Consider the following 23,821-nt stretch of genomic DNA (forward strand, 5'->3'; position numbering starts at 1 on the left):
CTGCATCCCCTTTTGTTAAAGGGATGGATAGAAATTACCCCACCAGAGTCACTGGCAGTTCTGAAGATTCAGATGGAAGGTGTGCAGGGATGTATGCATGCCCTGCATCTTTGTGGGGTGCACCTGAATCACCTTAGTTTCTTCATCCTTAGGGTGGTAGGATCTCTGGCAGGCAGATAAGCCACGGTGAGTTAATGACTGCTGTGCTGTGAAGGTCATTGATCATTGTCTGCAGTTTGCAGAGACAGCTGAGCTCACTCTGAGCCTTTGGTGATGTGCTGAGACAGGGAAGCAACATCCAGTGAGGTTTGTATCAGTCCATTATCAGGATGATAATAAAGACATACCTGAGATTGGGTAATTTATAAGGGAAAGAGGTTTAATTGACTCACGATTCCACATAACTGGGGAGGCCTCAGCAAACTTACAATCATGGCGGAGAGGGAAGCAAACATGTTTTTCTTCACATGATGGCAGGAAGGAGAAGTGCTGAGAAAAAGAGGGGAAAGCCACTTTATAAAGCCATCAGTTGGTGTGAGAACTCACTCACTATCACGAGAACAGCAGCAAGGGGTTAATTGCCCCTCTGATCCAATTACCTCCTACCAGATCCCTCCCACAACACATGAGGGTTTGGGGAGCTACAATTCCAGATGAGATTTGGGTGGGAACACAGCCAAACCGTATCACTCTCCTTCTGTTGCCCATATCTCCCTTCAAGCCTTCATCACCAGGGGTCTTTCTCCTATAGTGAAATGCCCTGAACAAGCCCCTGTCTCTTCTCTGCCTTCCCCCGATTTAGTGGCAAATAAACTCAAGCGTTCTGATTGTCATCATCACTGCTGCTGTTGCCCCAATTAAGCCATGAACACACACACTGCCCAGCGGGGATCCCCAGTCTTTGACCAGCTTGCCACAGTCCCAGCCTCTCTCCTGATGGGGTTCCAGGTGGCAGCCTGTGGACCCAGCCTGTTGCCACCCTGAGGGATGGTGCCACTCAACCTTGGGAAGCTGAGCCCTGCTCTGTGGTGATGAGAGCCCAGGTGTCTCAGCAGGAGACTGGCCCCAGGGGGAGTGTGGACAGCTGCAGGGAGGTGGGACACAGGCTGCCCTGCCAGGGCTGGTGGATGTCCACCCTGCCTTGTGCCTTTCCAGCCCTGGACCTTTGTCACAAAGAACTTTTGCTAAAATCAACCAGCTAGAGCCTCAGCAAAGCTTCAGGGCATGCATGGGAGAGCCATGTGAATGCAGCCTCACAGAGAGGTGGAGGGAGGTTGTGTGAAGGGAGAAGCTCTTTTTGGAGGTGCCTCTGACTCAGACGCCACACTGGTCCTGCAGGGCTCAAGAGAGTCCCTAGGTTGGAACGGCCATTAGGTTTAAGGTGGGGGATGTGGATGGAAAGGCCTGGGACTCCAGGAGCCATGCTCACACTGTTGGAGAATCCTTCTGAGCACTTCCTCAGGAAAGTTGTCACACGCTCTGCAGGTCCTCTGCAAGCCTGTCAAAATGCCACAGTGACCTTGGCCATGGGCCGAGGTCCACTGAGTCTCAATTTGCCAATCATCTTTGTCATATATGCAGTAACATCTCAGTACTGTAGAAAGAGCTTGTGACGAGGAGGCTGACGTGGGTTGGGGTCCAGCCTGGCTCTGGGCGCTTGGGCCTCAGCTGAGTCTGTGCAGTGGGAAAGCTACCACCATCTCCCACGGGCCCTGAGGACTGCATGGAATGATGAATGCCGTGCTTGCCACAGTGCCTGGCTCAGAGCAAATGCCGGAGTCTCCTTCCCAGATGCACTTTTGATTTACTTGCTAATATGCATACCAGAAAATTAATTTCTGGGAGGGATGATATGTTTCTGTAACTTTTAACAGATGCACAGAACCCTGTGACCATGAGCACAATCAAAATGTAGAACTTTCCATCACCCCAAAAAATCTCCTCCTGCTGTCCCTTGCAGTCAGCCACCCCCTACCACACCCCTGTGTCTTCTGTTGTCCACTCCATTGTTTTTTGCCTCATCCAGAATGCCATCTAAATGGCCTTTCCCATACGGCTTCATTCAGTATAACCAAATGCATTTGAGATTCACCCATGGCATTGTGGACATCAATAACTTGTTCATTTTTATCGCCGAGTGGTACTCTGCTGTGTGAATGGATGATAGTTCACCCATTCACCAGTTGAAAGACATTTTCATTGTTACCAGCGTGGGCACTTATGAATAAAGCCATTGCACACATTTGCACACAGGTTTTTGGTGAACATAAGTCTTTATTCCTCTTGGGTAAATATGCAGAAGTGGGATTTCTGGGTCATATGATAAACATGTGTTTAATTTTGTCAGAACTGTTTTCTTTAAATGGCTGCATTATTGCTTCCCACAGCAAGGTACAAGAGTTCCGATTGGTCCACTTTCTCACCAGAACTTAGTAAAAACAATTTTGTTAATTAAAAAAAAGTTTAGCCATTATGATAGATGTGTAGAGTTATGTCGTGGCGGTTTTAATTTACATTTCCCTACCTGATGATGATGAACACCTTTTCAAGTGTTTATTTGCCCTTCATATATATTTCTTGTTCAGTGACGTATCTCCCATTTAGCTGTTCGGATCTTTTACCTATTTTTAAAAGTGGATTGTTTTCCAACACCATTAAAAAGTGGACAAAAGACACGAGCAGGCACTTCTCAAAAGAAGACATTTCATGGCCAACAAACATATGAAAAAAAAGTTCAACATCACCAATCATTAGAGAAATGCAAATCAAAACCACAGTGAGATACCATCTCATGTCAGTCAGAATGGTGATTATTAAAAAGTTAAGAAACAACAGACGCTGACGTGTTGTAAAGAGAAAGAATGCTTTTACACTGTTGCTGGGAGTGTAAATTAGCTCAACCATTGTGGAAGACAGTGTGGCAGTTCCTCAAAGATCTAGAAGCAGAAATACCATTTGACCCAGCAATCCCATTATTGGGCCTATACCCAAAAGAATATACAATAAATTATTCTATTATAAAGATACCTGCATGTGCATGTTCATTGCAGCCCTATTCACAATAGCAAAGACATGGAATCAACCCAAATGCCCATCGATTACAGACTGGATAAAGAAAATATGGTACGCATACACCATGGAATACTACACAGGCATAAAAAGGAATGAGATCATGTCCTTTGCAGGAACATGGATGGAGCTGGAAGTTGTTAATCCTCAGCAACCTAACAGAAACAGAAAAGCAGACATTGAATGCTCTCGCTCATAAGTGGGAGCTGAGCAATGAGAACACATGAACACATGAGCGGAACAAAACACTGGGGCCTGTTAGGAAGGGTGAGAGGAGGGAGAGCATCAGGAAGAATAGCTAACGGAGGCTGGGCTTACTACCTAGGTGATGGGTTGATCTGTGCAGCAAACCACATGGCACGTGTTAACCTATGTAACAACCTACACATCCTGCACATGGACCCAGGACTTAATATAGAAGTTGAAGTTTTAAACAGTGGGTTGTTTTCTTATTGCTGAGTTTTCAGTGTTCTTTATATATTCTACTTCTAAGTTCTTTGTCAGATAGATGTTTTGTAAATACTTTCTTCGAGCCTGTGCCTTGTCTTTTCATTCTCTGGATGGTGTTTTTCATGGAGAAAACATTTTTAATTTTAATAAAATCTGGTTTGCAGTGTTTTCTTGTATGGGTTATGCTTTTGATGTTGGGTCTAGTAACTCTACCTAACACAAGGTTAAACACATTTTCCTCTTATGTATTTTTGTAAAGGTATTATAGTTTTATGATTTCTTTCAGGTGTAAGATCCATTTTGAATTTTTCATATAAGGCACAAGTTTTGTTTTTGTTGCTGCTGCTGTTTTGTAATTTTTGTGTAAGAGACTGTGTTCCAGGTTCACGTATCTATCTCTCTCTATATCATTGCATACTGATGCTCACTTGTCCCAGCATCATTTATTGAAAAGATGATCCTTTCTCCATTGAATTGCTTTTGCCATTTTTTCAAAAATTAATTGGACATATTATGCACATCTAATTGCTGGACCCTCCATTTAATGGATGTATCCATCCTTTTGGTAACACTACACTCTCTTGATAACTGTAGCTTTATAATAAGTCTTGAAATACAGTAGCATGAGTTCACCAAATTTGTTTTCTTTTTCAAAAGTGTTTTAACTATGCTTAGCCCTTTGCCTTTGCAAGTAAAGGTTTGAATCAGCTTGTTGGCATCGACAAACATTCTTGCTGGGATGGCACTGAGGTTCTACATCAATCTGGGGAGAATTCACATCTTAGCAATATAGCGTCTTTGAGTTCACGACCATAGTATTTCTCTCCGTTTATTTCCATCTTCTTCTTTATCCCATCAGTATGTTGTTTTTGGCATGTGGATCCTACACATATTTTGTTAGATCTACACTAAGTATTTTATTTTTTGGTGTTGTTATAAATGGTGCTTTTTGGCTTAAGTTCATATTATTTGTTGCTTGAGTATAGACATACAACTGATCTTTTAGTATTTACCTTGTGTTCTATGATCTTCCAAAATTCAGTTATTAGTCATACGATTTTTTTGGAAATTCCTTGAGATTTTCTATACAGACAGCCATGTCTTCTACAGTTAGAGGTAGTTTTATGCCTTCTTTATATATAAGGCATCTATGTAGATATGACTTTTATTTCTTTTTCCTGCTTTATTGTACTGGCAAAAATTTTCAGTGTGATTTTGAATGGGATGGTGAGATTAGACATCTTCTCATATTCCCTAGATCATAGGGAGAAGCATTCACTCTTTCACCATTAGGTATGATGTTAGCTATAGGTTGTTTGGTTTTGTTTTCTAGATGTTCTTTTTCAGATCCAGGAAGTTCCTTTCTATTTCTAGTTGACTAAGAGGTTTTTTGTTTTTTTGTTTTTTTTTTTAAGATGAAGTTTCGCTCTTGTTACCCAGGCTGGAGTGCAATGGCGCAATCTCAGCTCACCACAACCTCCGCCTCCTGGGTTCAGGCAATTCTCCTGCCTCAGCCTCCTGAGTAGCTAGGATTACAGGCACGCGCCACCATGCCCAGCTAATTTTTGTATTTTTAGTAGAGACGGGGTTTCACCATGTTGACCAGGATGGTCTCGATCTCTTGACCTCATGATCCACCCGCCTCAGCCTCCCAAAGTGCTGGGATTACAGGCGTGAGCCACCGCGCCCGGCTGACTAAGAGTTTTTAATCATGAGTGGATGCTTACTTTTGTCATATGCTTTTTCTGCATCTATTGATATGATTGTTTTGCTTCTTCATAGTTAGTGTGGCATGAATTACATGGATAGATTTTTTTTAATGTTTGAATGCTTTGCATTATCTTGTTTATATATTGCTGGATTCAATTTGCCAATATCTCGTTGACTGCTTTTGGTCTGTATTCACTTGAGATATTGATCCACCGTTTTCTGCTCCTATAATGTCTTTGATTTTGTTAGCAGAGTAATGCTGCTTGTTTAGATGAGTTGGGAAGTTTTCCATAAAATGAGTTGCAAGTGTTCTTTCCCCTTAGTTTTTGGAACAGAATGTCTACAATTGGTATTTTTCTTCCTTATATTTTTGATAAATTCTTCAATAAAATCATTTGGTGATTTTTTTTTCCCAGATTTTTAATGAAAACTTTAATTTATTTAATAGCTATAAGGACTGTGTGGTTTATCTTTTTTTCTTGAGTAAGTTTTGGTAGCTTGTGTTTTTAAAGGAACTGATTCATTTCACCGACATTGTCAAACCTGTGGGTATGTAGTTGTTTTTAATCATCTCAGTAATTCCTTACTGTCTGCCTTTTGCTGTCAGTGAAGTCTGTAGCAATATATTCCTTTCCCATTTCTGACATTGATAATTTGTGTTTTCTCTCTTCTTGCTCAGTCTGCTGAGAGGTTTATCAATGTTATTGATCTTTTAAAAGAACCAGATTGTAGAGTCATTGATTCTTCTCTTTTGTTTCTGTTTTTAATTTTACTGAGTTTTGTTCTTATCTCTATTATTTCTTTCCTTCTGTATGCTTTTGGTTTAATTTAATCTTCCCTTTCTAAGTTCTTAAGGTATAGTTTAGATCGGGGATGTCCAACCTTTGGCTTCCTTGGGCCACACTGGAACCATTGGAAGAAGAATTGCCTTGGGCCACACATAAAATACACTAATGATAGCTGATGAGGGGATCATAATGTTTTAAGTTGATGGATTTGTGTTGGGCCCATTCAAAGCCATCCTGGGCTACATGCAGCCCATGGGCCGTGGTTCAGACAAGCTTGGTTTAGATGATTGAATTGAGACCTTTCTTCTTCTCTCATATAAACAATTAGGGCTATGAATTGTTCTCTAAGCACTGCTTTAGTTGCATCAATGCATGCTGATAACTTGTATTTTCAATTGTATCCAGTTCAGAGTATTTGCTAGTTTCCCTCGAGACCTCCCTCTTGACCCATGGATTATTTAGAAGTATGTGGTTTAGCTTCCAAGTCTTGGGAGATTTTCCCAATATTAACTCCTAGTTTAATTCCAATATGATCAGAGAGCACATTTCGTAGGATTTTGATTCCTTTAAACTTGTGAAGGTTTGCTTTGTGACCCAGGATATGGTCTGTCTTGGTGACGATTTCATGTGCCCTTGAGAAGAATGTGCATTCTTTTGTCAGGTGGGAGGTTCAATACATGTCAATTAGACCCTGTTGGTTGATGGTGTGTTCAGGTCTTCTGTGCCCTTGTTGATTTCCTATTTCTTTCTATACCAAGAGAGAAGTGCTGAGGTGTGATAATTTTGGATTGGATTCTGGGCGTTTTGGATATTATGTTGTGAGATGCTGAGGGCTATGGGCTGACTTGTTGCCCCCTCACCATTCCTACGGTGAAGCCCTAACCCCCAATACCTTAGATGTGACTGTATTTGGAGATAGTGTCTTTAAAGGTGGTGATTAAGTTCAAGTGAGGTCACTAGAGTATGTCCTAGTTCTGTATGATTGAGGTCCTTATCAGAATAGGAAACTGGGACACAGACATGCACAGAGGGAAGACCATGTGAAGACAAGGGGAGAAAGCAGCCACCTGCAAGCCAAGGAGAGAGGCCTCAGAAGAAACCAGCCCTGTCGACACCTTGATCTTGGACGTCCACCCTCCAGGACCGTGGGGGACTAAATCTCTGTTGTTTAAGCCACCCAGTCTTGGGTATTTTGTTACGGCAGCCAGAGCAAACTAGTACACTGCATCGTGTTAAAAATGTTAGAACATTGCTTTGTTTTAGCAGGTTGGGTCTGACCTGAAAATTCTCTGTCGCCTCCTATAAGCAGTGGTTGCATGCCATTCAGACTATAAAGCCTTTGCAATGCCATTTGGGTCTGTCCTGTAGGTGCACCACTAGAGGGATCAGTCTTGACACAGCAGGGATTTGTGCCACAGTTCAGCTATCAGAGCCTTTACAGTGCTTCTTTGAATCTATTCCGTGCATGCAGTTTGGGGTGACCCAAAATGTGTACAGGTTCACATAACCTTTCGGCTTCCCTGGGCCACACTGGAAGAAGAAGAATTGCCTTGGGCCACATGTAAAATACACTAACTATAGCTAATGAGCGAATCCCGCTGGGATTTCCCTGACACTGTCTGCCTAACCCGCTGGCTGCAAAGCCAGCATTTCTGCCTGCTGCATCCTCCTGTGCTGCTGCACGGGTCTCACCGCCGGGGCACCCTGTGGGCAAAGCAGTAAGAGAAAATGGAAGAGATCAAGGGAGCCCCCACACTCTTCAGACTGTGGGGCCCTTCCCCAGGTTCCTCTGGCCAGCGGGAAGGGTTTTCTCTTGTGTTTAGGTCACTGTCCCTGCTGCCATCACAACCGTGGCAACACAGCTCAACAACTGACACTGCCTTGAGAGGCAGGGCCAGGAGAGAAAACAAGCAAAAACTGGGGATTCCCTTCAAACTGTCAGCTCACAAGAGCCTGGCTTCTTGGTCTCCTCTCTAGAGAGAGGGTGTTTCTCCTAGAGCTTTTGTGCTCAATCCTGGGAGATAAAAAAGGCCAAAACCCCAGTAAGCTCACAATGTCCATCTTTCTCCAGAGTTGTCTTCTCTCCCCGAGCCAGCTGCTGCTGCCTTCTTGTCAGGGTCCTCTGCCATTGCTTGTCTGCACCTGCCTAGGGTCCTGAGCTGTAATCTGCAGTGGGGTGGGCTTACTCTATCTGCGCCTTTTATCATATTCACCTATTGTCAAAATGGTCCTGTGGGTCCCAGGCTGGATTTCTCGTGTTGAGACAGGGAACAGACCCAGCAACAGGAGTGACCCAGTCCAGCAGGCAGACTGGGCTGGCTGGCATCAGCATCTCACATCCCCCTTTGGGGCCTCTTCAGGCACCACTCGTCCCTTCAGTAAGACCTGCCTGCCTGTGCATGGTCCTGCCGTCCTGCCCGTCCCAGGTCAGGAGGCCACCGTACCTTTCAGAGCCTAGCCTCCCAGCAGTTCCTGCTGATTTCCAATGTGCCGGGTCCCCCAGAGAGCCTGAGTCACAGACGGTGCTTTCTGAAGAGACAAAACTGAAGGCATGGTTCCTTGGGCAAATTCTGAAATTGCTGCTATGTTTTAGATTAGCCACACATAGAGTTGTCAGATGCAGCAAATAAAGGATGCATAGTTAAATTTCATTGTCAGATAAACAACAAATAATTATTTGGGATAAGTATAGCCCATGCCATATGTGGGATATACTTATGCTAATATGTGGGCTATACTTATGTTAAAAGTTTTGGTGGTGTTTATTTGAAATTCAAATTTAACTGGGCAACTTATATTTTGTTTGAGAATTTTATTGAAGGTTTATAGGGCAATATTTGCCACACAGGTACTCACTTTAGGCCCGTCTATAGTCTATAACTGACTTCAGCCTTCTTAGTATTGGGCAGGGACTTCTGACCTTAGCTATAACCCCAACCAAGCCGCTTCCCAGTATGTAAGGCTCCAAGATGAGGCAGGGCTGGAGCAGGGCCAGATCTCAGGTCTCCAGACCCAGTGCAACGTGGGAGCAGCACAGCCCACTGGGGGCATAGTTGTCTTTACCCCCAAACAAATTTAACTCTAAAATTTACTGCCCAGGAGCATCAGATTTTAGCTGTTCTGGGCCAGGGTGCTGCAGGATGGGTGAGGTCAAGCTGGGCACTTAATACACTTAAGGGAGGAGGGTCTGGTGGCCCCCGTATCAGAAGCCATCACAATCACACTTCCGTTGGTTCATGTTTACCTGTCCTCTGAAAGGCCTGCCAGGGTCACCTCTGATAACCACGCTTTAAAGATTTCCTTCTGAAAGCATTTTCTGTTCCTTTCTTTGTAGAGGTGCAGCTTAGGGGAGAATTATATTACTGTCTCTTCCTTACAGGAACAGGTGGAGATCTAAAGGCCTCCTTACTCCTTGGAGCAGCTCTACTCTGGGAGCAGGGTGGAGACTGTCTGGAAGGCAGGGCCCTCTGAGGCTTCCGTGAGAGGCTGTCTCATTGTCCACGATAGCCCAACCACCTGGCACCCCCCCCACACACTGCACTCAGCCACCACATGCCACACAGTGCCCCAACACTGCGGGGCAGGGACCCTGAGCCTGGGACACCCTCCTGAATTCAGAGAACACTCAGTCCCATGGCCACGATCAATTGTGACCATCACGTGTGTGGTGCGCTCCAATGCTCAATGCACTGCTCTTAATTTCAAGGCAAAAATGCCAAAAAATAACAGACACTCATATACCCACTGACCAGAATAGGCCATTTATAATATTTTATTATGTTTGCCTTGTCTTGCCTTATAAGAAATGACTGCAGATGAAATCAGTCTCCTTTTTCCCATCGCCCCCTTTCCCAGAGGTAGCTGCCATCATGAATCTGGCTTCACAGTCTATGTTGGTAATTTTACTAACTTATGTATAAATCCATGCGTAATACATGATAATATTATGCACGCGTGTTTTTGATCAGGAATGCTATCTGAGTTTATTCTGTGATTTGCCTTTTTCCCCAAGAAGCCTTTTTCATCCAGTGCTAAGAACCTCCCAGCAGCCCCCTTCCATGAGGATGTCTTTATTATTTTCCTTTTTTTTGACTGAGAAACCGCGGTCTCAGAGGTGGTTAAGAAACGGGTCTAGATCACACCACGAGACAATGTTGGCCCTGGGGCCAAATCTCATCATGCCCTCAGGATTCTGGACGGATGGTCCTAGAATTCATTCATTCACCAAATATTTTTTGAGTGCTGCTCCGGTTCAGGCACTGGGGATACTGTGATCCTGTGGAAGATCCTGCCTTCTGAAAGGTGTAGGCAGAAAATACAGCCTTCTCTCTTCAACAAGCCAACAGTGTTTTTTGTTTTCTTTTTTTGAGACAGACTGGAGTGCCATGGTGCCATCCTACCCCACTGCAACCTTCATTTCCTGGATTCAGGCGATCATCCCACATCAGCCTCCCTAGTAGCTGGAACCACAAGTGTTCACCATCACACCCAGATAGTTTTTTTTTTTAATTTTTTTGTAGAGATGGAGTCTCACTATGTTACCCAGACTGATCTTGAGTTCGTAACCTCAAACAATCCTCCCACCATGGCCTCCCAAAGCACTGGGATTACAGGCATGAGCCACCACGCCCAGTCAACTTTTTTTTTTAATCTTGATGTGAATATCTTCTCTGATAGGGAAAGAAGCCCCCCATCACTCCCCAGGTCATCCTATGTTGTCCTGCTTGCTGGTGTCAGGAGACCGTTTTCTTGTTCTGCCCCCTTAAGCCACTCTCTTCTGCGCAGTAGCTTTTTAGGGTTTAAGGTTAAGGGTCACACCCCCACATCTGCTCTGAGTCAAAACCTCATCCAAGAATGCCGTTCTCTCGAAGGCCGGTGGCCACCCCTGCCCGCTGGTGTAAGAAGCCAAGTTGTTCATTTCCAGCAGTGGCATGCTGCACCAGAAGGGCATCTTTAAAAGTGGCTAAAATAGGCCGGGCGCGGTGGCTCAAGCCTGTAATCCCAGCACTTTGGGAGGCCGAGGCGGGTGGATCACGAGGTCAACAGATCGAGACCATCCTGGTCAACATGGTGAAACCCCGTCTCTACTAAAAATTACAAAAAGTTAGCTGGGCACGGTGGCGCGTGCCTGTAATCCCAGCTACTCAGGAGGCTGAGGCAGGAGAATTGCCTGAACCCAGGGGGCGGAGGTTGCGGTGAGCCGAGATTGCGCCATTGCACTCCAGCCTGGGTAACAAGAGCGAAACTCCGTCTCAAAAAAAAAAAAAAAAAAAAAAAAAAAGTGGCTAAAATAGACCGGAGCTGGTTGGGCGGGCTTTGAGAGAGACATTCTCTCGCCACCTGCTTCCAAGATGACCTCAGCCAACACCACTCATTCTGACCACAAGCCAGCTCCTGATCAAATTTTTGAAACTTCCAAATGATGGAATTGAGACTGAATTTTTTTCAAGTCATGGGACCCTGCTGTTTTAAGTTATTTTTGTGTCTAACTCAGCACTTTCAATTTAGAATCTATTTTACAAAGGAAAAAAATATCAAAACAAAATAGAATCAACAAACCTGAGATAGACGGATGGAGAAACAGGGCTGACCAGCTTTGGAGTGCCTCTCAGCCACCTGTCTCAGCATACACGGGGGGCGCGGGCGGCCATCTGCTGACAACTGAACATGAGTGGTCATCTATCACACAAAAATCACATGACCAGAAATGCCGTGTCCCTGATTTCCTCACTCTGGCTTAAGCAGCTGGGTAAGAGATGAATATAATACTCTCCTACAAGGACAACAGAGGGAAGGAATATTGGTAACTGTTGTGTAACTGTCTTGGGCCATGCTTTATTACATATGATCTTATTCACTGCTTGCAGCAATCTCACTGGTTGGACTGCATTGGCTTCATTACTTACAGAAGGGAAATTGAGGCAAGTGGGTAAGTAATTCACCCAAGGTCCACCATATGTGGCAAAGTAGGATTTACCTCCGAGCTTTCTGACACCAGAACCCACCCTCATTTCCCACGCTCCAAAACAGCAGAATCCATCCAACACTGACCATTCTCTCTAGCAGTTCTGAGCTCCCACCACAGGTGCAGGACAAAGAGGACTCCCCATGAGGCCTGTCCCACAGCTGGGAGTTCCATGATTGGGGTATATGAAGTACTGCCTGTGGGGAGCCCTCCTGCTCATTTCAAATTCATTAATTACACATGCTTTTACTTGTTGCTTTTTTCTGTTTGTTAAGAATTGGGCTGAGAGAGTTTGTGATGAGTAGACCATATCCTTGCCTTCAAGAGTTCTGTCCAGTGGGAGGTGGAGATCCAGTTATGCACACCATCCTGACTCCTTCCTGGAACAGAAGTCTGGGGTATGGTCAGCAGAATGATGTCCCCTCCAAGGATGTCCATGTCCTAACTCCTATAACTTGTGGATGGGTTGCCATTCATGGCCAAAGGGACTTTGCAGGTATGATTAAGGATTTTGAGATGGGCGGAGCGGCCTGGATTAGCCAGGGGAGCTCAGTGTCATCACAAGTGCCCTTCTAAAAGCAGGGCTGGAAGATGAGAGAGAGATTAGAAGGTGCCACACTGCTGGTTTTGAAGATGGAGGAAGGAGCCATGAGCCCAGGAATGTGGGCGGCCTCTAGAAGCTGGGAAGGGTGAGAAAACAGATTGTCCCCTAGAGCTTCCAGAAGAAGTGCAGCTGTGCCAACACCTCGATTTTAGTCTCGTGAGATCTCTGAAACTGTATGATAAGTTGGTGTTGTTTTCAGGCACTGTGCTTGTCTTGTGGTAACTAGTCACAGCAGAAAGAGGAAACTGAAGCTCAAAGGCATTAAATAAATATCTGAAGGGAGTCAGAGGAACAAGGGGTGCAGAGGCTGGAGGGCACCTCCCTGACCCAATGGGTGGGAGGGCCCATGTGGGCCCCACAAAAAGCTCTGTCCAGATTCCCTTCCTCTTTCCCCAGTGATTTGGATGAAAATGCTCATCACATTCACATGTGCCCTAAAGAGAGGAGAGAGACGGGACGTATGCCCAGAGAGTTCCAGGGTGGGAAAGTGGGTCAGATCCCACGCGTGGAGTCCAGGGAGACATCTGTCTGAGCCCCCAGTGTCATGGTCCTGGCAAGGGAGGAGCGACATGCAATGAGTGGGAAGGGACAGGAACACGGGTTAATTCTGGGGAGTCTGCCAGGGGCCACCAGGGAATGTGGGGGCAGAACAAGCCCCCGCAGCCTCACCATGCCCAAGAGGAAGGAAGCACTACTTCCCACCCTGAGCCTGCTTTCTAAGAGGACACCAGGCCGGGCAAGGGCACTCACGATGTCGCCTAGGCAAGGGGAAGCTGTCCATTAGCTGGTATGTGCCTGATTCACCTGCACCCATCCACCTGCAATTCTTTTATTCCCACTTATAATTATATTTTTAACATAAAAAACCGTTGTTATATTCTTGTTTGCATTGGTCATTATATTTAATTTAAATGTATTAATGGGATATGTTATACACATAAGAAGTACTTACATAAAAATGTACCCCTCGAGAGGTGAACCCAGCATGGTAACTGGCAGCCCCCGCGATGAAACTGCGCCTGGCCTGCTCTGAGCCCCATAGCAGTCCCTCCCAGTCACTGCACTCCCAAGGTCAACGACTGCTCTGTTCCATCCCTCAAGGACAGCACCATGTTAGGAATACAGGTGCCGAGTGCCTTCTGGCAGAAGCCCATTGGAAGCAGATGTTCAGGAACCACCTGGTGACCTGGTAATGGTCATCCTTTAAGAAGAGCCTTGTGAGACTCAAGGTGAGCCAGGGAGCTTCTAAACAGCAGCTGCCCAGGCACCTGTGTGCCTCCCATGTTCCAGGAGGCTGACCCTGGAGCCCATGGGGCTGCATGCAGAGCAGGGGGTGCCCTGGCTCACAGTCAGATGCTCCTGGCTCTCAACCCTGACACCACCACAGATTAATGCTATGGCCTTGACCTCTGCTTATCCATCTATAAAATGGGGTTACAGTAGCCTCTGCCAGGATAGTTGAGTGATTGAGAGTATTTTACTATCTCTAGCACAGCCCCTGACCATAGCAGGAGCTCCACAGAGACTACTGTCTCATGCAGTGCTCGGTAACTGTGCACCCAATGCAGGCATCACCGTGTCGTGTTCATTCACTCAGGTTCCCTTCAAAAGAACATCGATTATGGGCCAAATAGGTGTCTGTGCCAGCCTGGGAATGCACATGCACATTCTGCCTCTGGAGAAGGCCTGGGGGTTGCTGGGAAGCCTGGACATGGGCCTCCTGGGCTGGGGCAGGGAAGGGCCTCCTCTTCACTGCTATGTCCAGTATCACCCCCTCCCTTGGAGCACCCCACCTCCCACCTGAAGTCTGTGCAGCAGAGAACCTTTAGAAACAGAAATAGGAAGTTCTGATCCATGGATGCAAACATTCTGGCATCCCGTGTGCAGTGACGTGCCGCGTGGGCGGCGGGAATTAGGGTCACTCTTCTCGGGTATTTGTTCCTCTCCACCAGAAGGTGTACACTGTAAAACAAAGGCGGCTTTACCTTAGTCTGGGAGCCCTTCTGTTGTAAATAACAATGTGTGTACAAGGACGCATGTACATGCTAATGGATGTACAAGGATGTTCATCAGTGCATGATTTTTCATAGGAAAAGTGGAAATTGCTAAATCTCCAACTCAAGAAGAATAGTTAAATTTTGGTTTATGTTCGTGATTGAATAATACACAACTGTTAAAATGGAATTTTGATGGCCATTTTAATAGAGGGATTAAAAAACAAATCTAAATGTGTTCTATCTCTCTGTCTCTCTTTCTCTCACACACACGCACCCAGAAGAAAAAAGATTGGAAAGAAAAACCGTCAAAATGTTAGCAGTGATTATGTGGTGGGATTATGATTCTCATGTTTTATCCTGTTTTATATTTTCTTAGTGTTCTATGCTAAGCATATGCTATTTTTAAAATTAGAAGAGGGCTGGGTGTGGTGGCTCACACCTGTACTCCCAGCACTTTGGGAGGCCGAGGAGGGTGGATCACCTGAGGTCAGGAGTTTGAGACCAGCCTGGCCAACATAGTAAAACCCCTTCTCTACTAAAAATAAAAATACACACACACACACACACACACACACACACACACACACATGGAATGAAGGCATTTTACAGCTTTACAACTCATATTGTCGTGGAGGAGCCTGGCATGGGGGGAGGGCAATGGCTGGAGGGGTTGCTGTGAGTGCTGGTGAGTCAGCAGCTAGCTGTTGGGCGAGCTCCTTGATGCTTTCACAGTAGCGTGGGCATGAGAACGTCTGCCTTGAAAGGATGCTGGGCACACTAATTTTTATAGATGATCATATGCACCATCCGTTATAAAATCACAAAAGCAAAGCCCCATTTGGCAGGTCAGTAGAAGTGGTACCTTCATGTGAGGTTGTTTAACCAGGTCACTTTCCTTTTGGAGGGTACATCTGCCTAAGTCCCTGTGGCCCTGGATAATTCTCTCTCCTTGTTCGCAGCTGCCCATGATGGGAGGAGCTTTCATGGACTCACCCAATGAGGACTTCAGCACTGAGTACTCCCTGTTTAATTCCTCTGCCAATGTCCACGCGGCCTCCAACGGCCAGGGCCAGCCGGAAGATCCTCCTCGATCCTCCAACGACGCCGTCTTGCTGTGGATTGCCATCATAGCCACGCTGGGGAACATCGTGGTGGTGGGCGTGGTGTACGCCTTCACCTTCTGAGGATGGCGCACTCTGCACCACCATGGGATGAGGCTTGGCATGTGGCTCTGTCTTGCTGTTGGCCTTTGGCTGCTCCCATGTTCTAGAACCAGGAGTTCTGACCAGGGGCAGCGGCCGTCCTTCTGGAATTTTCCCTTGGCAGCCCTGATTTCAAATATCCCACGTTGTGGTCAAACTGAGTCAGAAAACATGGAAATATAGGCCTCCTGCTCCTAGAGGCATGACGGGGAAAAGCCTTCAGAAGGCAGATTGGGGATTCTCGAAACTACATTCCAAGAACAGGAGACCAGATGGAGCAGCTAGTTAGGTTTAAAACATAGACATGGTTTGACGATCGCTTGCTGGTGGTAAATAATCACTTGTGTGTCTTGTTTTTATTCAAACTTAGGGCATGGGGTACTGGGGCAAGAGCAGCCCTCAGAATTTCAGCATTCCCCACCCAATTCTGGTTTCACATTCAGCCCCTTGGCCATTCAATAGGGCCACTGGATGGTCCTAATTTGACTTTGAAGTAGCACCTTTGTCATGAGACACCCAGCCCTTTCCAAGACCCAAGTGCATCAGGAGACCCGGGAATGGGGGGTTTACTGGTAATAAGATGGGGTTTCTGGGGGTGTCAGTGGTGGTTTTTACCTGCTGGTCGGACTTTTTCTTCTTTCTAAGAAGAGGAGAGGATGTCTTTAAGAGCTAGATCTGCCAGGCCGTGGACTCTTCAGGCCACCCATGTGAAGATGCTCTTTCTTCTCTGAGGAATTGTGGAATTTTAGAGATGAACAAGGTTCATGTCCACTAAATGATTCAATGGATGGGTCAGAAAGGGGGGTAATTCACCTGTGGTAGTTTGTGGAGGAGTCAGATGTGTCTTCACTCCCAGCTCACTGCTCTCTCTGCCCCATCTAAGCACTTCCCTGAGGAGGTTCCTGAGAAGCTGCCCTCAGGAGAATGTCCAGGCATCTTGAAGGTGGGTGCAGGATTGGCAGGCCGCTCAGATACCATCTTCTACGCTCAGTTTGGATACCGTGCACTCTCCTCCAGCTGTGAGTGCTTCTGCCCAAGCCACTTCCCTAAATTCTTAAAAATCAGCATCTGGGGGCCTGGCAAACAAGGAAGCTTCCAAGTAAAAATCCATAGAGAAGGGCCCACTTTTCTTTCTTCCTTTTGCACAGAACTCACCCCCGCCCCCCACACCTTCCCAAGGCAGCCTTCCCATGCAGATGGATCTGGAAAAGTCCCAAAAAGGGGCTTACTCACCTCTAGGGCCAGAGAGGTTTTCTCTTCACTTTCTACACTGCAAAAACAGAAAAATCACATCAGCAACCCCCTCTGTGATAGAGAAACTTAAAAAGCTGGTTAGGAAGCCCTGTGTATATTTAGGGAAAATTACAAAAAAGCTGGACTTGCCACTATGGTCTCAGGAGAAATGAGTGTTCTTGATGACAGGCAAAGGGACACCTTAGTTGTCTAGAAGCGGCACCCTTCCCTGGAAGCCCCATGGTAATAGGATTACTAACTTGGCTCCACACAATGCCTGTTCATGGCTACCCGTTCTTACTGGCCACATCCGTCACTGCCGCCATATGTCATCCACCAGCTTCAGCTTAAGAGGAGGTCACAAGTGCAAAGAAACTGACCTTGGCAATGAGGGAGAAGGGACATGGACCATCTCCCTGGAACTCCTGGAATCACTGACAGGGCGGAGGATGGGCTGGGTAGTTAGCCATGGTGTGCATGGGTGTTTCCAGCCAGTCTCTCTCCATCAAACCCCAGGTCTGTCCCATAAGCAAGGTCTTTAACAGGTGGATGTCTCCATGAAAAAGCCCAATGAGAGAAGCCCAGAGCCAAGGCAGGGTTGCTTGATGTCTACATGGAGTCACTCCTGCCCACATGCTCAAATCTTCCCTTCTGACCCCACATCCCTAGGAGGCCCTGGCCCTTGTAAAGATGCAGGAGGCAGCTCTCTGGCCTCCAGTGGCCCATGGAGATGGCAGTAGGGAGAGAGGGTTCTATGTTTGCTCCAGTGAAGGGAGGAGAAGACAGGAGAAAAGAATGGCTTCTAGCGCTGAAGACGTCTCCAGCATCCCAGGCACTGGGTGCTTCTGGCTGCAGGATTTTTCCCTGTGGAGGCCCCTCAGCCCCCACCCCTGACCTAAACGTCAGTTACATTCAGTATTCAAGCCTCTCCCCATCTTCAGCGTCAGAGCAGTAGATGATTCAGGGTATTGGAGACTCGTCCACTTTGCGTTGCACAGATGAGTGACTTCCTCGGGGTTGCTCCGTCTTGGTCTCCTATGGTTTCTTTATCAACTTCTTACCACCATCTCTCAAATAACAGTGAGGATAGATATGCCCATTAGTGTCTGATTAAGGAGCAAAGGATGGATTTCCAGCCAGAGTGAGCTGCGCTCTCCCTCCTGCCTCAGCGGGAGTCCATCTTAGCAGTTCGGAAGGGGAAAAAGATGCCGGTCCTCACTGCTCAAGTACTGTGTCCGGGTGCCACCGGACTTGCGTGCACATGAACTCCTTACCATCACCACACAGCATCATTGTCCCAGTGCACAGGTAAGGAACTAGAGGCTCAGAGGAGTGAAGTCACCTTCCTGAGCTTACAAGCATGAAAGTGACAAGCTAGGATTTGAACCTGAGAAGTTGGGCTCTAAAACCAGGCTCCTTCTGCCACACCGTACTGCCTTCTGCGACTGGGTGGCACCTCCAGGGCACATTTACACCAGGCCTTGAATCTACAGAATCTGTTTCTCAGGATGCCACATCATGGTGTGACCTGGGCCAGCTCTGGCTTCCACAGGTTCCTGACCGTCGTCAGAGTAGAACACGCTCAACGTCCCGCCCAGTGCTCTCTCTGCCTGGACTTCAGGGGTGCTGGTCCCTGAGGCCTGCCCCTTCTTTAAGGTTCAACTCAAGTCTCCTTGGAAGGCCCCAGTGAAGTTCCCAGAGACCGGTTTTCTTGGGATGCAAACAGAAGGGGACCCCCACAACCTGGCCAACATCCAGGAGCCCAACAGAAGCACTCACACATAGAAAAAGGCTCACTGCAGCCGGAACTGGCAGTCAGAGTCCTGGGGCCACCCTGCTCTGCAGGGTGACCCCAGGCTCCCCAGGGCAGGGGAGAGGGATCCCCCTGACTCAGACTTCAGCTGGGACCTCTGTTCTGGCTTCTCCTGACCCCAGAGCCCACCTAGATTTAATGAATCAGTGCTGAGAAGAGGCTTGCCTGTTAAAAGCTGCACCTCAGAGAAAGGGTCCTGCCTTTTCTGGAATGTTTTCTGTGATCACCCCTCTATGTGCCCCTCCATTGCTCCTCTGCAAGCGATTAGGTGTCCCTCACCTGTGTTTGTGTGTGGGACACTTTTGATTCAAAAGAACAACTTAGGCTGCATGCAGCGGCTCATGCCTATAATCCCGGCACTTTGGGAAGCCAAAGTGGGCAGGAACAGGAGTTCGAGACCAGACTGGCCAACATGACGAAACCCCATCTCTACTATAAATACAACAATTAACCAGACGTAGTGGCGTGTGCCTGTAATCCCAGCTACTCAGGAGGCTGAGGCAGGAGAATTGATTGAATCGGGAGGTGGAGGCTGCAGTGAGCCGAGATCGCGCCACTGCACTCCAGCCTGGGCAATAGAATGGACTGTCTCAAAAAAAAAAAAAAAAAGAGCAGCTTGCTGCTTTGTGAGGTTGTGAGTGGCTGCCACTGGAGGTCTTTGAGAAGAGGCCAGATGCTGCTGTGGCCAGGCTTGTCTTAAGAGGACTTGTGCCTCCAGGGACCCAGGCAGGGTGATAGCGCAGCCCTTTCTACTCCGAGCCAACGCTGTCCTTCCCCTTTCCCGTGAAACCAAGGTCAAGAGACAAATAAGATTCCCAGCTCCACTCCACCCCCCAGAGAGAAATTATTCTTTCTACTTTCAGATCCCCCAGGATCTAGGGAGAAAGGATGGGAGGAGGAACGGCAGCAGTTTTCCAGCCCGGGCTGAGCTGGAAGTCTCGGAGGCCCGCCAGACCATGCTGGCGTATCCTGGGGTGGGTCTCTGGAGACTGAAGAAGGTTGGCCAGTCTGCCTGTTGTCAGCACTGCTGCCTGAGCCCTGCAAGACAAATGGCACTTTCCTTCTTCAGAAGCGTGACCCGCCTTCGTTACTAGCAGTAGCATTATTACCAGTCATTGTTTGTTCCCACTGCTGCCAGTTTTGCCCCTCTTTTTGTTGTTCTATTTGTATCCCATTTACTTCTCAAATTGCCCCTGGGGACAGGAATGGGGATGCAGAGAGATGCACATTAATTATTGTCGCGTTTTTCTTGGAAAACACTGAGGCCAGGGCTGATTGCTCATAGCTAAGAAGTCGTGGTTCAGACCCAGTTCTTCAGCTCCAGAGGCACCCTGCATCCATGCCCCCCAGGGTCCCCCTGGGATGGACCATCCTGGGATATGGGACCTCAGAGGCTGGGGCTGAGGTTTGGTTTGGTCCTCAAGAGCTTGTAGCCGGATTGCCACAGTCAAGTGTAAGTCCAGGAAAGGGGCAGGCAGCGGTGCACATGGATTTGTCGGTTTCAGAAACTCAGACTGATAAGAGGCTATAGAGAGCATCTAATTGGGACCTTTAATTTTTCAGGGAGAGCAGCTGAGGCCACGTGGAAAATTAGTGGAGAGCTGACAAGTTTCTGGGCACCTGGCCCAGAAGTCCGTGGTCCAGCATGTTGTACATTTGGTGGGAAACAAAGGGCTTTCCCGGGATTACCTGCGCCGGTTCCGAGGTGGGTTGTGCTCACTGCAGCTGCCACTGGCCCCCTTTGCTGCTTCCTGGAAGATGCCCAGTGACTGTTCCTGAGCAAGTCCTAGGGTTTGGCTGAGCTGCTGTGACAGGGAGGTCCAGGGAGCTCTGCTCAGGGGGCCAAAGGGACCAGTCGGAGCCTGAATGTTCTATGTTCACCTGCTCCAACCCCTCCCATCCCGGCCCACTCCATGGGCCCCTGACCTTGGTAACTCAGTGAGAAGGATGGAGGAGAAGGTGGCTGAACTGAGTACTGAGAACCCAGAGGGACAGAGTCCGCAGCTTCCAAGCAGGAAAAGCGACCTCTCTGAAAAATCTGGATAACCAGAATTATCATAGCACCCACGTACTCCCGGTGCATCCTTCTGAAATCAAATCTTGAGCATTTACTGGGTTTCTTTTTGAGGAGGAGGGAAAGTAACAAAGGACAAAGCAATGCAAACCATCATGACTGAAGACTCGCCTGGAGTGAGAAAACAGTTACTGCCAGAAGCACAATGGAAGAGCCAGAACGTACGCAAAATTGACTACATAAATTCTGAAATATGAGTGTATAGTGTGCTCTGAGTCACTGTAGAAGTCGTGCATTGATTATCAAGACAGAAAATAAAAGCAGAGAACGACATGGACACAGGTCCTTGGAGAGGCTGCACGGGTGGTGCTGTCCCCGGGGGGTCCGGACACTGGTCTTTTGACCATGGTGGCAGTCTCGCACCTGCCCAGATGGCTCCATGCAGACATCTGGCAAGGCAGTCAACTGTTCTTAGGTCCTTTTTCAAACCGGTTTCCTGCTCTCCAAGAGGAGGTTTTGAGTCCATTCTGCCTTGGAAATAAATCCTGACAGATATACACAGCATATTGCAGGGAATTTGCAGGCCCCGGTTATTGGGGGAACCAGAGCCCATTCCACACTGAGCCCCTGTCCACGTGGCTAAGCAGCTCCCCTGTGCGTCCTGTATCTGTCTCACTTGGTGTCTTTCTGCCAGTTTCTTTAAGAACCAGAGCGTCACCGCTTTTGCTGTTCAACGCATTGTCCCAGCAAGGCAGATGGTTCTGATAAGGGTTTAGTAACGCTGGCGGGAAGGAAGCTTCCAACCTTTTGCCTTGAAGAAACTGAGTCTGTGAGAGGCTTGGGAGTGTTGTCAGGTAGAGCTTTTCAGGAGAGAGGGGTCTTGAGCCCAGGATACCTAACTATGGAGTTTTCACTGGGAGACTTAGTGGTGGCTTCCATGAGGCCAGTCGTTCTCAAGGAAGGGCTGGGGGTCATCAGCAACGTCTGGAGACATTTTTTATTCTCACAGCTCTGTGGGGATGGCTACCGGCATCTCATGGGTGGAGGCCAGGGATGCCACCAAACATCCTACAATGCACAGGGAAGCCCCCCACAAATAAGAATCATCCAGCCCCCAATGCCAATAGTGCCAAGGTTGGAGGACCTTGCACTGAGCCATCGTATCTCTGATTTCAAAACTATGCATGCTTTTCACTTTTGTGAGTCATTGAATAAATCAGAGTTCTTCTGAGCAACATCAGAGATCCTGGTCACTGCCCTTAGTTCAAATAATGCCAGCAGAGGGCAGTGATCTGGAACTCCCAGCATGTCATATGAGTCTCTTGGAAATCCATGTGACCCTGTTTTCACCATCTTGGGCATTTGTGGGGACCCCCAGACTGGAGGGAGAAAACCCAACAAAGTGGATGGCAGTGTGGGGCTGAACTTCTCCACACTTGACTTTGTGTCTCTGGGACCTCCAGGGACCTGGCCCCTCACCAGTGCATCTGAGGAGCACCTTTAGGGAAAAGCTTAGGATTGGAGTGGGTGTGGGAGTACTGGGTAGCAACTTGTGAGCAAATCTGTGTCTTCTCTTGTTCCCGACCCTTGTCCACCTGCCCGGTCCTATTTCCGCCAGTTGAAGGCATACTAATATTATTTATACTATTTAAACTTTTGAAGAAACCTATTCTTGTAACTTGCTGCTCTTCAGATACCAGTTCTTCATGCCGAGAGCATCGGAAATGTTTCTGTGTCTTACTGGTGTTTTCATGATCCACCCTGTAAACGTAAGCAGTTGACTTCATAAAAAGCTATTTTAACTACTCTTGGAGTCCTTGGTTACCAACGCCTGGTTTCACCATGCGATCACTGACTTTTCTACAGTGAAGACTCTTTCTTAATTTAGGATTTCAATGCGTTCTTTTGATTAAAGATATCTAACCTTATGTAAAAATGTAGCTGTGAAATCTTCTCACTTTGTTAGCGTTGTTGCTATTGTCATTTTCTATTATGATCATTGAAAAGAGAAAAGAAGAAAACATAAACTCCTGTGTGTGTGGTTCTCATCTGTGCCTTATATAAAGCAGACGGTCTACTCAGCTTTAAAAGGCTCAGCCCCAGCATTACCTCCATTCTGATGCTTTTCCTGCCCCACTGAGGCAGAGCGGGGCCCCTCCTCCCTATCACCTCCTGATCAAATCAAGTCACAGAAGCTACATTCAGTTTGCCCAATCCTCTGAGCCATCTAAGAGCAAAGTGTATCTTATTCCACATGTTATGCCCACCATCCAGCACAGTGTGCGGCTCATAGCAAACACCCGATATTCTGTGAATGAGTGAATGATACCTGAATGATCAGCCCCGTACATTTCAACACTACCAGGAACATGGACCGTATCATTTTCTTTATTAGTTCACGGATAATAACAAACGTTCACATAGCCCTTAGTAGGTGTTTGAAGCAGCTCTGAGCTCTTTACACACATATTAACTCACTTAATCCTCATTTTACAAATGAGGAGTCTGAGGCACACAGAGGTTTCTTGCCCAAGGCCAGGTAGCAAGTGAACCGGGACTGGAAACCTGACTCTGGGTCAGTTCTGGGCTTAGGCCTCAAGATGCCTTTTTCTGTTTGGACTTTGGAACCCTGAGGGTGTAAGCAAGGGCTGGCCTGCTGGGTGAGGAGAGACCAGGGCCTGGCTGTTCCCAGCCTGCCAACAGCCCAACCAATCAGGGAGTCAAGGGAGGGGATGCAGCCGGAAAAAGAAGGTGTTTCATAATGTCAAGTGGTGCATGGACTTTGTAGGCAGCAATTAAAGAGATCACTGAGGACTGCCTGGAGAAGGCAAGACTCAACTTGGTATGGAATCTGCAGAAGCAGGTGCACAGTAGAGGGGGTATGGGGGTCGGGCTAGAAGGCCAGGCTGGATGAAGGTCAAGGCAGCAGTGGAGCTGTGGCTGATGAGGGGATACAGCAGCTGGAAGGGGCCTTGA

General features: G+C 47.3%; 1 protein-coding gene, 1 long non-coding RNA gene and 1 pseudogene across 6 annotated transcripts in view; 2 read left to right on the plus strand and 1 right to left on the minus strand.

The window, feature by feature from the left end:
- The window catches only part of C8H14orf132 (chromosome 8 C14orf132 homolog), a 54,129-nt gene extending 31,257 nt beyond the window's left edge, over positions 1-22,872 (plus strand). Inside the window, exons 2-4 of one of the 4 annotated variants that reach the window (XM_078335712.1) lie at positions 10,538-11,766; positions 11,885-11,946; positions 15,543-22,872. In XM_078335712.1, the coding sequence (XP_078191838.1) occupies positions 15,549-15,767 (219 nt within the window). In that variant the 5' untranslated portion in view covers positions 10,538-11,766; positions 11,885-11,946; positions 15,543-15,548 and the 3' untranslated portion in view covers positions 15,768-22,872. Of the gene's footprint in view, positions 1-10,537; positions 11,947-15,542 lie in introns of all 4 variants that reach the window. The other 3 variants (XM_054240323.2, XM_078335711.1, XM_035261406.3) reach the window with 3 other exon arrangements.
- LOC144577469 (uncharacterized) overlaps positions 1-23,821 on the minus strand; it is a 551,905-nt gene that overhangs the window by 508,610 nt on the left and 19,474 nt on the right. The window lies entirely within an intron of this gene.
- Positions 19,494-22,872, plus strand: LOC144577468 (uncharacterized; annotated as a pseudogene). Its single transcript, XR_013521518.1, has one exon. The product of XR_013521518.1 is annotated as an uncharacterized LOC144577468 (transcript).

The sequence above is a fragment of the Callithrix jacchus genome, chromosome 8, assembly GCF_049354715.1.
Source record: "Callithrix jacchus isolate 240 chromosome 8, calJac240_pri, whole genome shotgun sequence".
Taxonomy (NCBI): Eukaryota; Metazoa; Chordata; class Mammalia; order Primates; family Cebidae; genus Callithrix; species Callithrix jacchus.